Genomic DNA, 13,584 nt, shown 5'->3' with positions numbered 1-13,584 from the left:
TAGAAGATGCTACCCTCCCCTCATTCCCTGCATTATTGGGCATTTTTTCAGCATGACAATGAATATATTCATTCTCCCAAGGTGAAAATCCTTCAGTGGACATGTATTTCACTCAATCTTAACGCTCTTGAGCAGCTGTGGGGGATTCTGTAGAGACGAGCTGAGCAAAACTCCCCATTAAAGACCAGAAGGAGGTCGTCCAGGAGTTAAACAGGACAGATGTGAACATTTGTCATGAACTTGTGCACTCAGTGCCAAGAAGGGTCAGAGCAGTATACTTTCAAGTTCTGGAGGACATACTAAGTACTAGAATATTATATATTTTCTGAATTAAATCTAGGGTGTACTCATTTCTGCAATCCTTCATTTAAACAAAATTGGCTAATTTACTTATCTTACAGAAAATATTGGCATATATTTTGTTGTTTTTATTAAGTATATGTTTAAATGTTGCCATCTTTCCATGAATATTATATTAATTATATTAGTGATCATTAAGAAAATACATATTTTATATTTATTCAGAGGGGGTGTACTCATTTATGCTGTATGTTTATGTATATGTGTGTGTATATGTGTGCATGTTTATGTGGTTTATGAGGACACAAATTTGTATAATAACATGGGTATGACATAGGTATTACAACGAGGTGATTTATGAGGACATTTTCAGTGTTCCCGTAATTCAAAAGGCTTATAAATAATTCAGAATGAGTTTTTTTGAAAATCTAAAAATGCAGTCTCCTGTGAGGGGTAGGTTTAGGGGTAGGGTTGGTGTAGGGCAATAGAAAATACGGTTTGCACAGAATAAAAACCATTACGCCTATGGAGAGTCCCCATAAACCATAAAAACAAACCTGTGTGTGTGTGTGTGTGTAAAATAAGATTTAAGAGTGGTAACAATTGCGAAGTACACAACATTCATGATGACGTAACCCAGAAGTAGCAGAGCTTTTGACGAAATCCAAATCATCGGCAGAAGATGAGTCGCATTTATGACAACACTGCGTTATTAAACAAACCTGTCCATAATGAGAAATTGTCCTCCACATGGGATCCATTAGTTCACCAGAGGTAATGCTTTGAAGTGTATGCCTGATTTTTGCTCAAGTCGACATCGAATGCACAGCCTGGTTTACTTCTCCTTTATACAAGGATAACGATAAATGCTGTAGTCACTTAAGTTACAGGTAATATTGTAAAAACACAATAAATTAAGTGAATTAATACGTGATCTGCTTCACAACGTGAAGCGTTCTGTATATTTCGTCAAGTTTCTATATGTGGCAGCGTTGGTTATAAAGTTACCATATTTTTATAATAGGGTCATTCTGCAGAAACGTCCACTTTTGGTATGGCAAGATGTCTTAAAATGTATTTCTTTTTTTAACATTTAAACTTAGACCACATTATTATATCATCTTTTGACTTTATGAATACACATAAATGACAGCTTAATGATTTTTTTATATTTTCTGTGCATTTATTCAAAGACCACATGTGCCATTTTTTTGTCATTGGTGTTACCTTACTTCTCTGGCAATTTTAAAGGTTTTTATGAAATATTATTTCTCAATTTTTTTAGTACATGTAGTCAGAGTTACAGAAAAATAATGATAATGCAACAAATAAGGAGATTGTTTTATTTATTTTAATCAGGTTTGTTAACAAGTGTAATATTTCTGTAAAGGCTAGGGACAGAAAAGTGGACGTTTCCATAGAATGACCCAATAGCAAAAATGACTGTAACTATGGCGTTCTGTCGGAAATTATGGCTACCATTGTACTTTTTTGTAAATAATATTTTTTTCCTTGGCTTTCGCATCGTGTTTTATTTATAATTTTTTACTTTCCAGTGGTCATGGTGTCATTTTAGAGGGGGCGGTCGTGGATATGTCACGCCATGTCGTAACAGATGTGAACAACAGAAAGGTTAGAGTACTTAAAACTCTTCCTCGATTAAGAAACCCAAGTTGTTAGTGGAATCATGGCCATTCACTAATCTACACTACCGTTCAAAAGTTTGGGGTCAGTAAATTTACATTGTTAAAAAAAACGATTTTAAATATTAGATAAATATAACAATTATTATTAGAATGATTTCTGAAGCATCATGTGACACTGAAGACTGGAGTAATGGCTACTGAAAAATCAGCTTTGCCATTACAGGAATAAATTACTTTTTAAAATATAGTACAATAGAAAACGTTTTTTATTGTAATAATGTTTTACAGTATTACTGTTTTTGCTGTATTTTTGATCAGCATAAAATATATATTTTTTAAATTGTACCAACCCCAATATTACTTTATTTTCATAAAAAGACAAATATCTTCATTAATAATGTTTCCCATGACACTTAGTGATTCAACAATTGTTTTATTGTTGATATTTTTATATATAATAACATAAGTTTGGTATATCCTTTTTATTAAAATCTTAATTTGTGCCAGTTTCAGGAGCGCTACAATGTATTGTACATCAAACCAAGCAGAATACATAGCAGAAAATATGATTCAAAAGGAAATGAGATTGAACCTAACTTCAGTGATACCAGGAAGGTCAACACAGGATACCTGATGTCATCCTTCAGTGAGTAACCATAAAGTGCATTTATTTAAACTGTAAGTCCATTTGGTTTTGATATGGCAAGTTTTTTTTTGTTTTTTTTGTGCTTTTTAATGGCAACCTGTTCTGACAGCATTCAGTTATACCATGCAATAATAACAACTTGAATAAACTCTTATAAGTAAATGTATGATTTGGTAAATGCTGATTTTATCAAAAATGTCTTGAAGTATTGAAGCAGACTATTACATGCATGCTGTGTTGGTTTGTGTGTCTCAACCTTGCAGAAGTGGAGGCTAAGGGTGAAACAGATTGTCTAAATGAGTGCCAACTGAGTGACATTGTGAATAAGGACCAGCTGGTTAAGGTAACAGCAAAACATTGTCCTAGTCAGGCCTTTGCATTCTGGATCTCAGAAGCAGAGATGGACAGAACAGAGCTCGAGTCAGGCCGAGAAATCCATCTTAAAACAAAAGGAGACGGGCTCTTTATTTGTAAGTACAATTCTGAAAATAGTATATACTTCTGGATAAATCAAGATGGCTACATGTGCTGTTCTGTCTGTCTAGTTTCCTTCGCCAAACTGGACGGTGGTACTGTGACGAAGTGCAATTTTGCAGGAGATGAGAATGCTGGAGCATCGTGGACAGAGAAAATAATGACTAACAAAGCGGATCAGAAAAATACAGGGAAGAGTGGCGGTCAGGGTGAGGGAGCAGACGATGAAGAATGGGTAAGATTCTCTGCTCAATTGAAGAAGTTTTCTGTTTTGCTCTGACCACATAAAGAATTGGTTTTGGAAATGGGTTTATCATGAACAGATGTGTAATTTGTTTTTACCATTTCCTATTATTCTATCATCAAGAGGTTTAAGATGAAGTGAAACTAACACAGCGATCCAGTGAAGGATTTGTTGGAGTTTCATTGTGCAAATTTGTAACATCTGTTTTATGTTGTGTGGGATCTTGTTTTCAGGATGACTGAATGACACCCTTGAGCTTCACAGTGCATCACAGTGCCTTATCTGTCCTCCAAATGTATATTTACGCCACAAAACAAGACCTCACAGTCAGTATTCATATGTTATCACATGAAAATATCACAAATAAACGGCAAAAGTGCCATTTAAAAATAAAGACTTTTATGTATTTTAATTTGCTTTTAAGTATTTTATGTGTGTATTAAAGATATATCCTTAAAGTGATAGTTCACCAAAAAATGAAAGTTCTGTCATTAATTACTCACCCTCATGTCGTTCCAAACCCGTGAGACCTTTGTAAGAATTTTTGATGAAATCCGAGAGCTTTCTGACCCGGCATAGACAGCAACAAAACTATAATGTCCAAGGCCCAGAAAGTTAATAAGCACATCGTTAAAATAGTCCATGTGTGCATTCCTCTGATTCTCGTAGCTTCATAAAATTAAGGTTGAACCACTGATGTCACATGGACTATTTGAACTATGTCCTTATTAACTTTCTGGGCCTTGAACGGGATAGTTTTGTTGCTGTCTATGGGAGGGTCAGAAAACTCTCAGATTTCATCAAAAATATCTTAATTTGTATTCCGAAGTGAACGAAGGTCTTGCGGGTTTGGAATGACATGAGGGTGAGTAATTAATGACAGAATTTTCATTTTTGGGTGAACTATCCAATTTAAGATCATCAAGCACTGTAAATTGAAAACTGTTCTACAATATCATATTTAGAGATGCAACAATATTAAAATTATTTCCGATAGCCAATTAGTGGCATTATTTTAAAACACTAAAAACTAAAATCAATAGTATTAAATGCTACAACTGAATTTAGGCATCACAACATAATAATGTACAGTATAAAAAATTATATTTCTTTTGAGATTCGCTAAAGATTACATTACATTTTTTTTTTTTAATGAGAGCAAAGGTTATCTAAATGTGAAACTAAGAGGAAATGAGCATGTACAATTAAATATCTAATATAGACAAGAAATGCCCAATATATCTGATATGTTGTGCACCTCTTCTCATAACATCATAGGTCTATTGGAGTATGAATGCACCCCAAAAAAAAGAATGCACTTTATTTAAAGATTTACATGTTTGACTCCAATAAAAATATTAAGTCTCATAAAAACACACATCACATCCTTTGTCATTTTGTCTTCAACAATCAATCACAGTGATCACAATTATAGCGGTGGTTTTATAAAATATTATTACAAAAACATAATTTTTATATGTATTTTAATTAGGTTATACAAATAAAAAGAATGACATAGAGTGCTTTTTAAATGTGCTTAGATGTGATTTCATCACTGTAAACAATACTGAGTCAGTAATATCAACTAAATTATAGTAAAGGCAATATATTAAGCTGTCCTAAACATTCATTCTTGGCCTTTTCTCTAGTATACACAATAGATTTGGTAGCAATAGATAACTACTCAACATAGCATAGGGAATGTGTTATGTAGCCATTTGAAAATTGCACATTCGTTGTTCTTCTCTTCTAAAGCTTGAATAATTCTCCAGTGAAAGTCATCTTTTGTTCAACACCATCTCAGAACCACAGGAGGGGGTTGCCTTTATTGTGGAATGCCTTTACATCTGTTTTTGATTGTATTGGCTCCACTGCGTATACTCTGATTGTGCATGGCCTACAAAAACTAAAAGATCCTACAGCTCTCCCATGAACCATTCCTTAACAATCTGCTTGTTTTCTTTCACCCACTTAATATTGGCCTCTGTCCTTTCAATGACCTGCTCCAAAGTTCGAGCTGCGAGGCCCTGATCATCCTCTTCTTGCTCCCTCTGAAGCTGCTTCAGCTGTGTAGAGACAATTTGGAATATTTCAATGGTGGAAACACAATTACAGATTGAGACATTGTCCACTATTACACTTTACCATCCCTCTACAATAACTAAAAGAATGAGAGAGTAACACAGTTTTGGACAACAGCACCTCTTCAAGTTCAACGTCCGTGGAGAACCTTTTTGTCACAGCATCTAACAGACTGCCTAAGGATATGGCTCCCGCTCCATACCTGTCCAAAGGAGATGATTGTTAATCATATGCCCATATATTTATGGTTTCCAGGTAACTGTGTGATAAAACCTTTAAGACAATTAGGACTGTCATTCATTTATAGCTGAAGGCAGCCTTTGGACCCCGAATTCTTTTATGTATCGTGGGTGATATAACTTCCTGATTGCTGTAATTATTCCTGCATGAGTTTACAAGATTTACATTTCATAATTCATCATTGGTTTCAAGTCAAAGACAACTGAACATCCTTGTGCTTGCTGAATGAGTATTTTGCACAAGAACTTAAGGGTGATGTCATTTGCCTCTCTAGTTTCCATTCACTGAATTTAAATAAATGTTAAAATCATAACTTACTCTTGGGTGATGAAGGACCAATGGCCACGGACAAAATCCCAAGCGAGAGGCTGGCCAGCGACCTTTTTGGCAATGCAGTTTATGGTAGAGACCAAATCCATCTTTCTTATCTTTGCAGGGTTAAGAGTGTACTGAAGATATCTGTGGTATTACAAACGCCAGTAGTCGGTATGAAGTAAACAAAATGAGCCGTTGAGATGGTATAAAGCTCAGATCTCTGCGCTGACCTGTTTAGCAGCCATATTTCTTTGGTACATGATAAGGCATATCTTAGTTTGTCTTTAGCGACTGTGGCTCTTTGGTATTCCTTCCAAGCAAATTCCCAATCATACTCATCACCGGAAGCTATTGCACTGCAGTAGATTGCTCTCCTCAAATTCGGATGAATGCTAAATGTAAAAAGATAATTCAAGTCAATATAATTTATATATATATATGCATCTTGTAGAACTGTAATTGACAATAATTAAATTTAATCTTAAAGGCGCAACTCACTTATCTGTGCCGTTTCTATAATCTTTGAATAGACTTTTAGCCATTTCTATGCACTCAGGAAGGCCATTGCTGCAGGCTACTGAAATAGCATTTACCTGGTTATACCTGAGGGAAAAAATAAATGATTGCTAGATGTCCAACAAAATATACTTAAAGCAAGACCCAAATGTTGCTTACTGGTCAGTGTGTTTCTCAGGAATGGTTCTATTTAATGTGTACTTCTCAAAGTGCTTATATAGTTGTGTGATTTGCTTGCGTAGGTATTTCTAGACATAGAATTGTACAGTTAATGGTGAACATCACAGTTTTCACCGTGTTATGCATATATTCAAGAAACTATTTCCTCATGCTCACCATTATCGGACCATAGACCTCAGAGCGATCAAACATAAGGATTAAATGATCCAGGATTTTCAGTGCTGACTTCCATGGAATATACTCAGTATCATTTATCAGGTGCTTGGTTAGACTTAGTGCAATAGTGACATTGAGACGATGAGCCCTATATAGAAATAATCAGTTAAAATGCAGCAACAAATCAAAGTGAGCCAAATAATTCTTCACAACATTGGTCAATTGAAAAAAAATGTTCCTTGCAATATTAAAAGCGTCATCAATTAGTTGCCCTCGGTTGATGAGGGGAATGACCTAAAGATAGATTAATAACATTTTAACATAACTGATTTAAGCCACTTTTGATCACATCAGTATGCTGTGGCTCGGATTTGGAATATTTTCAGTAAATGACCAAACCTACTTCACGCAGTACGTGAACACAGCATGCCCGGCTCCACACGGGGCCAGGGTGGCCCCACACCAAATAACAACCGAGAACCGACTGCAAAATTGGTGTGACGTTTAATTTAATTCGAGATATTGAGGGAGATTGTGCTTTTTGGCCACTTGGTATCAAAAATCCGCTCGTTATTTAGAAACTATAAAGTATTAGACCGTGACAGTTCTTTTTCGTTGTTCTCCACTTACGGAGAGGTCACAATACACTTATCGTTCCACTGACTTCCATTCATACACACGCAAATGCAGAAGAGCGCAAACACAAGCTTGGGTGAAAAAGTTTCGCTTTTCGCTGCGTTCCAAAAATTAAACCTGCGAAATCTAATTACTTGAAGCCATGTGACCAATAGAATATTGATAGATGAATTAAAAGAACATACATTTAAAACTGCAGTGTTGCAGGAAAGTGGAGAAAATTGTGTGGTATTATATTTTGGATTTATTATTATGATGCTACGTGTTGAATTTATGTTTTTAAATGACGCGGTAGAGCGTTGACATCATATCGTGACAGTGGCAGGATACTAATAACAAATCTTCCTTGAAAGATACTTACATGATGATTTCTTTCAAGTTGCATATGAAGCTTATTCCAGTTTTCTTCATCATAGTTGACACGGAAAAAGCCAGTGCCGTTGACGTTTGCGAGAAGCCACTCATCTTTGTCTTGAATTTCAATGTGTGGCCTTCGGAATATTAGGAAGAATTCAGGAATGAACAGCAGGGTTAATCACAACAAACTGTGACTGCAGATTTATGCCTGTTGTTTTGCCAAGTTTTATTTTTATAATTTGAAATTATGCTTTAATGTTTATCTGTTCCTTACCTGGACCCTTTACTCTCAGTAACTTGTTTATCACCGTGAAATCAGTAGCCTTAATGTATCTGATGTGAACTTGCCATGGAATACTGTTAGAAAGAAAATTAACAATATTTGAATGAATCAGTAAAAATCAGTTTGGCTAAGGAAGCTAGGCTACTTATAATGGTACAATAGTATGGCTTTTTTTGTTTGATTGTAGTTTAAATCCAATGCTATGTACCATGTTTCATAAAGGATTCAGTAAATATGATACTATTGTATGCTAATGTTAACAGCGATTTGATTCTTGAAACTTACTCATGGCCTCCTGTTTGCTTTAGTAAAAACTGTTCTTGAGAAGTCTCCCCCGTCTGGGTAATAATGGTGATTACTGGATACCCCACTTGCTCAATCCATGTGCTCATGAAGGCTTCCACATCTTCTTTTGTCTCCTGATCATTGTGGGAAATATTTGTCATTATCTTCTCATATCATTTCAACTTGAAGATATATAGGTCCTTAATTTACCTCTTGCAAGCAGTTCCAAAGATCTTTGTACACAGTGTTGTTGTAGTGGAACTTGTAAAGATACGTCTACAATACATACAATTAGCAATTATGCAGTCAGTCCAGACCATATCTTAAAATCTTCATAAATACATAAAATATTATAAAACATAAAAGCATAAATTATGTTATGGAAGCCATATTATACCATGAATGACCCTAGTTATAAAAAAAATGAATACAATGTTTAAATAATTAATATGGTTTTATAATATTTAAAATATGTATACATAATATAGTTGAGTTGGGGATTAAAATGAGCTACTTCAATATTACAAAAAAATATGAATTATTATATATACATTTTCCCCCATTTCGACTTACCTTGATTCCTTTCATAAATGCGTCCTCGGTCATGAATGTGGCCAGCATTCTCAACACAGCAGCACCCTAAAGAATGTACAGAGCTTGAAGGTTTCTTATAATCATAAAGGATCGCTTTGTAAAATATATTATTGTGCAATATTGTATTGTAACATTTTTTTGTAAATTAAGCTTAGTTATCAGCATCAGAAATGCATTGATGCCAACCTTTCTGTAGGTGATCTCATCAAAAAGGTCTATGATCTCAGAGAAAGTTTGAATATAATTTTCCTGCAAGCTGAGAGGATGGGAAGAGTTTAAGGAATCCACTAGAAAGGCGGTCTGGATTTCTCTGAGAACAATCAGATCTCTCTGAAAACACAAATGAATCATATCATCAGAGGAGGTTGAGGGATGCAGAGTTTTCATTTAATGAACTTATGGCCACTGTAGCTGTCAACAAATGAAAAAGAAAGAAATAATTAACCATGTGTTTATTGTTGAATCATTGGTTCTAAAATAAACAAAAACATACTAAGTCCCAGCCAGCAGCTTCCACCCCAATGTATGACATGTATGTCACAAATCCTTTATTCAGCCATAGGTCATTCCACCAGCGCATGGGAACAAGGTTAACCACTTGAAACCACTGAAATCAAGCACAGGTATGAAATGTAAAGATGATTTAGGCGTTAGGCCATCATTTAGGCATTCTTAACCACAAGTTCTAGTGGATGATCTAATGTTCTGTTCTGTAGACTTGCAGCAAAGAACATGCTAATAATAAAACACAATGAACTATCATGCTATATGAAAATAAACAGGCTAATCAAAATGTGAAAAAAGAACATGCTTCCTATATATTTGCCTACCATTTTATTATTTACATGGTCAGTTAAAATGGTACATTATTCTATTTTTGTTGGAGCTGGCAATATCATGCTTTGTTTTGAAATATTATACATTATGATATTAAATAAATGGATATGTTTACCTAATGTGCTAATTCATGAGAGATCATAGTGGCCACCCTCTCTTGATCAAATGTCGATGCAGTTTCTTTATCATATAGCAGACCTGACTCCTGATATGAAACGAAACCCCAGTTTTCCATTGCTCCAGCACTGATGTCTGGCAAAGCAATCTGGTCTGTAATAAAACAAATTCAGCATGTGATCTTGTAAACCTTGAGTTTGTAAATCTCATTTTAGTTTGTTCAATTTAGGAGTTCACACAAAAAAGAAAAAATTCTGTCATTTGCTGACTTTCATGTTGTTCTAAACCTAACTTTTGTTTATTTCTTTTATTTTTATTTTTTCATTTGTGAAACACAAAAGAAGATATTTTGAAGAATGCGTTTGTCCATACAATGAAAATCAGAGGGCTCCCAAACAACCTTGGACCCCATTTAACTTACAGTGTATGGATGCAAAAACACTTTTAAAAAATGTATTCCCTAAAAAATGAAGTCATACATTTTTGGAACAATTTGAGGGTAAATAAATTATTTATTTTTATGGCTGAACTATAATTTTAATAAGTGTTAAACTTCATCCACACGTATTAATGCATGCAATCAAAAAGCATGGCCAGCATTAATAGCATCACTCTGAGCATGTATCTTGGAAATACATATAATTTGTAAGGCACTCAAGTGCCTTAAATTAAAAATAAAAGAAACGTACATTCATGTTGGTACCGGAAGATTTCGATTTATACATAAAATCAGATACAGTGAAAGCCAACAGATACGCTGACATTATGGGGGTCTCTGCAAATGTAGTCACTATCCATTCTTCTCCATCTATTTCTGTCGTATCTGCCTCTAATGATAAAACAAAAATAGACGTTATACTGAACAATATTACCTTGATTTTTGTTTTTTACGTTTAAGTCCTTTGCAAATAAGCAACAGTCTGTTTGTTGCTTTGATATTTATTGTTATCTGTATTAGAGACAGGAGGACTAAATATCTATATGAAATCATCTTTCAGTACAGTGAGATTCTGACATGGTCAAGTCTAATAATAACTAGTAAGGATCCTAACCTCCTATTTCATTGGATAGGGCAACAGTGCCAGGTCTGTGGATAATAGTAATATGAAAAACAGCCTTCAGCGCGGGCTCATCAAAGCACGGAAACACTTTCCTGGCATCTGTGGGTTGCAGCAGGCTGGTGGCAAGGAATCTGTTTGTGGAAACATTTGTATGCAAAACAGTCAATAAAAATGAACAACAGTTTTTTAAAAAAATTTTATGGATTTGTGTTATTTGTCATAAAAAATGTGTGATATCCACTTGTAAAAACAACAGCGACCAAACCAAATACATGGAAATATATGAGGTGTTTCTTAGGTTGATATAATTAGACATGCACATTCTGTCAGTGAAGTTCCTATGTGTGTTTTAACTGAACTGAAAACATATTTGAAAAGCAACATTTGAAAGACAAAAATATAAAATATATATTATATATATATGTGTGTGTGTGTGTGTGTATATATACCGTATATTATTATGATCTTCTCTGTGTACCAGCTCACATAAAAACCATCCAAGTTATCAAGAAGTTCCCCTTCGAATTTGGGGAAAATATCATAGTAGGTCCCATTTCCAGACATTGTTTCCTTGAGTTGGATTTCGAGGAAATTATTTTAATTTTGATGAATTTTATATCCTCTCACTGATAATTTCTCATTTGAATCAGATTTTGTCACTACCACAGTCATCACATTTAGGCCGTGAACATGAAGAAAGATGCTCTTGGAGTCTGTCATACACTTTACTCTTACAGTTGAGTTCCCCGTGAAAACGAATGATTGGTTTGTATAGTTGTTAGTTATCGCTGCGTAAAGGTGCGGTTGGAGGTAGACTTTGTAGCTCTCAGGAATCAAATTGTCAGGAAGTCTGAGAGTTGGTGGAAGTCCTGTTGGAATAACCGGAGGTTTAGTTGGAGTCGGTGGACTCACTGGAGGGTATTTATCTATTTAAATTTTGTACATCACAGCCATCAACACTAAACCACAAACAGAAGAAACTGTGAGGACCCCAATGCCGACAGCCAAGGCTTTGGACATGCCAGTTCCTTTGGCCATTTCTAATCCTTCTGAGAAACCTCCAAGAATGAATTAAGCTAGGAGAACTTGCTGTGTGTTTTTAAACTCTGTACTCTCTCGCAGATCTTGACAATATATGTGTTGATAAAGGTGTCAAGAACCTATACCACGCCTAGAAGAGCGCATTTCAAGATTACACATTAACTAGCATGGATGAGCCAGAAACAAACAAAACGATGGTACTTCACATGTATTGTGTCCCATCGCACTTTGCCCCATGTGGAATCAGTTATAATATCTATTATGTAATTCAAGGTCAGAAAACAAAAACAAAAGAGAGCTTTGTTGCTGAGAAAATTGATGCATCAGATGTTAAAAGTACATTTTTTTAATCACCGGAACCAACTAATAAACCCATGCTGATCTTCTTGAGTCCATCTTATGTTCTGCCAGAGACCTTCAGACCTCAGTGATGAGACATCCAGCTGTTTGGGACCCTGGCAGAGGTGCTGCCCGGCAGCTTTTCCAGAGTTCTCTGATGACTCAAAAAAGAAAAAAAAAGGTGACTAATTTCTGAGCCTTTTGTACTACTATATCAGTATGTCTTTGAGTGAAACTTCTAGCGTGTTTTCTTAAGGGTTAGGGGAGGGGACTCTCGTGCTAATTTTTTTAACCTGCCCCCTACCTTCCCCTCCTTTCAGTTTTATTCTCAACTTTTCTTTTTTTGGTCTTATTAAAATGATCAAATGTCCTGTGGAATCTACTTTTTAGAATGAGATAGATAGATAGATAGACATACATTTTTCATACTGTGAATAATTATGTTGTCATGCCTAAATTCACTTGTAGCACCTTAAATGCTTGGCAAGAACCTATACCACGCCTAGAAGAGCGCATTTCAAGATTACACATTAACTAGCATGGATGAGCCAGAAACAAACAAAACGATGGTACTTCACATGTATTGTGTCCCATCGCACTTTGCCCCATGTGGAATCAGTTATAATATCTATTATGTAATTCAAGGTCAGAAAACAAAAACAAAAGAGAGCTTTGTTGCTGAGAAAATTGATGCATCAGATGTTAAAAGTAAATTTTTTTAATCACCAGAACCAACTAATAAACCCATGCTGATCTTCTTGAGTCCATCTTATGTTCTGCCAGAGACCTTCAGACCTCAGTGATGAGACATCCAGCTGTTTGGGACCCTGGCAGAGGTGCTGCCCGGCAGCTTTTCCAGAGTTCTCTGATGACTCAAAAAAGAAAAAAAAAGGTGACTAATTTCTAAGCCTTTTGTACTACTATATCAGTATGTCTTTGAGTGAAACTTCTAGTGTGTTTTCTTAAGGGTTAGTGGAGGGGACTCTCGTGCTAATTTTTTTTAACCTGCCCCCTACCTTCCCCTCCTTTCAGTTTTATTCTCAACTTTTCTTTTTTTGGTCTTATTAAAATGATCAAATGTCCTGTGGAATCTACTTTTTAGAATGAGATAGATAGATAGATAGATAGACATACATTTTTCATACTGTGAATAATTATGTTGTCATGCCTAAATTCACTTGTAGCACCTTAAATGATTGGTTTGATTGATTTTAGTACACTATTATTAAGTAGGC

The 13,584-nt window shown here is 35.2% G+C and overlaps 1 protein-coding gene and 1 pseudogene across 1 annotated transcript; one reads left to right on the top strand and one right to left on the bottom strand.

Moving 5' to 3' along the window:
- Positions 1-913: 913 nt before the first annotated feature.
- On the top strand, positions 914-3,821 carry LOC107583907 (arpin-like). Its single transcript, XM_016270259.1, has 6 exons — positions 914-1,074; positions 1,857-1,932; positions 2,460-2,592; positions 2,856-3,062; positions 3,138-3,301; positions 3,544-3,821. Exons 1-6 carry the CDS (start codon positions 983-985, stop codon positions 3,550-3,552), a joined length of 681 nt encoding a protein of 226 aa, XP_016125745.1. The 5' UTR covers positions 914-982; the 3' UTR covers positions 3,553-3,821.
- A 1,183-nt stretch (positions 3,822-5,004) lies between these two features.
- On the bottom strand, positions 5,005-12,007 carry LOC107583855 (aminopeptidase N-like; annotated as a pseudogene).
- Between the last annotated feature and the right edge of the window lie 1,577 nt (positions 12,008-13,584).

The sequence above is a fragment of the Sinocyclocheilus grahami genome, unplaced genomic scaffold, assembly GCF_001515645.1.
Source record: "Sinocyclocheilus grahami isolate Dianchi unplaced genomic scaffold, SAMN03320097.WGS_v1.1 scaffold55.1, whole genome shotgun sequence".
NCBI lineage: Eukaryota > Metazoa > Chordata > Actinopteri > Cypriniformes > Cyprinidae > Sinocyclocheilus > Sinocyclocheilus grahami.
Note: the sequence above shows the minus strand (reverse complement) of the source record. Positions and strands in the feature narration are given on the sequence as shown.

Excerpts from the sequence above, each read along its gene's own strand:
- LOC107583907 (XM_016270259.1), top strand. The coding sequence starts at position 983 with ATGAGTCGCATTTATGACAACACTGCGTTATTAAACAAACCTGTCCAT. Across the intron at positions 2,593-2,855 it reads ATACCTGATGTCATCCTTCA|AAGTGGAGGCTAAGGGTGAA; the intron begins GTGAGTAACCAT and ends TCAACCTTGCAG. Across the intron at positions 3,063-3,137 it reads AGGAGACGGGCTCTTTATTT|TTTCCTTCGCCAAACTGGAC; the intron begins GTAAGTACAATT and ends CTGTCTGTCTAG.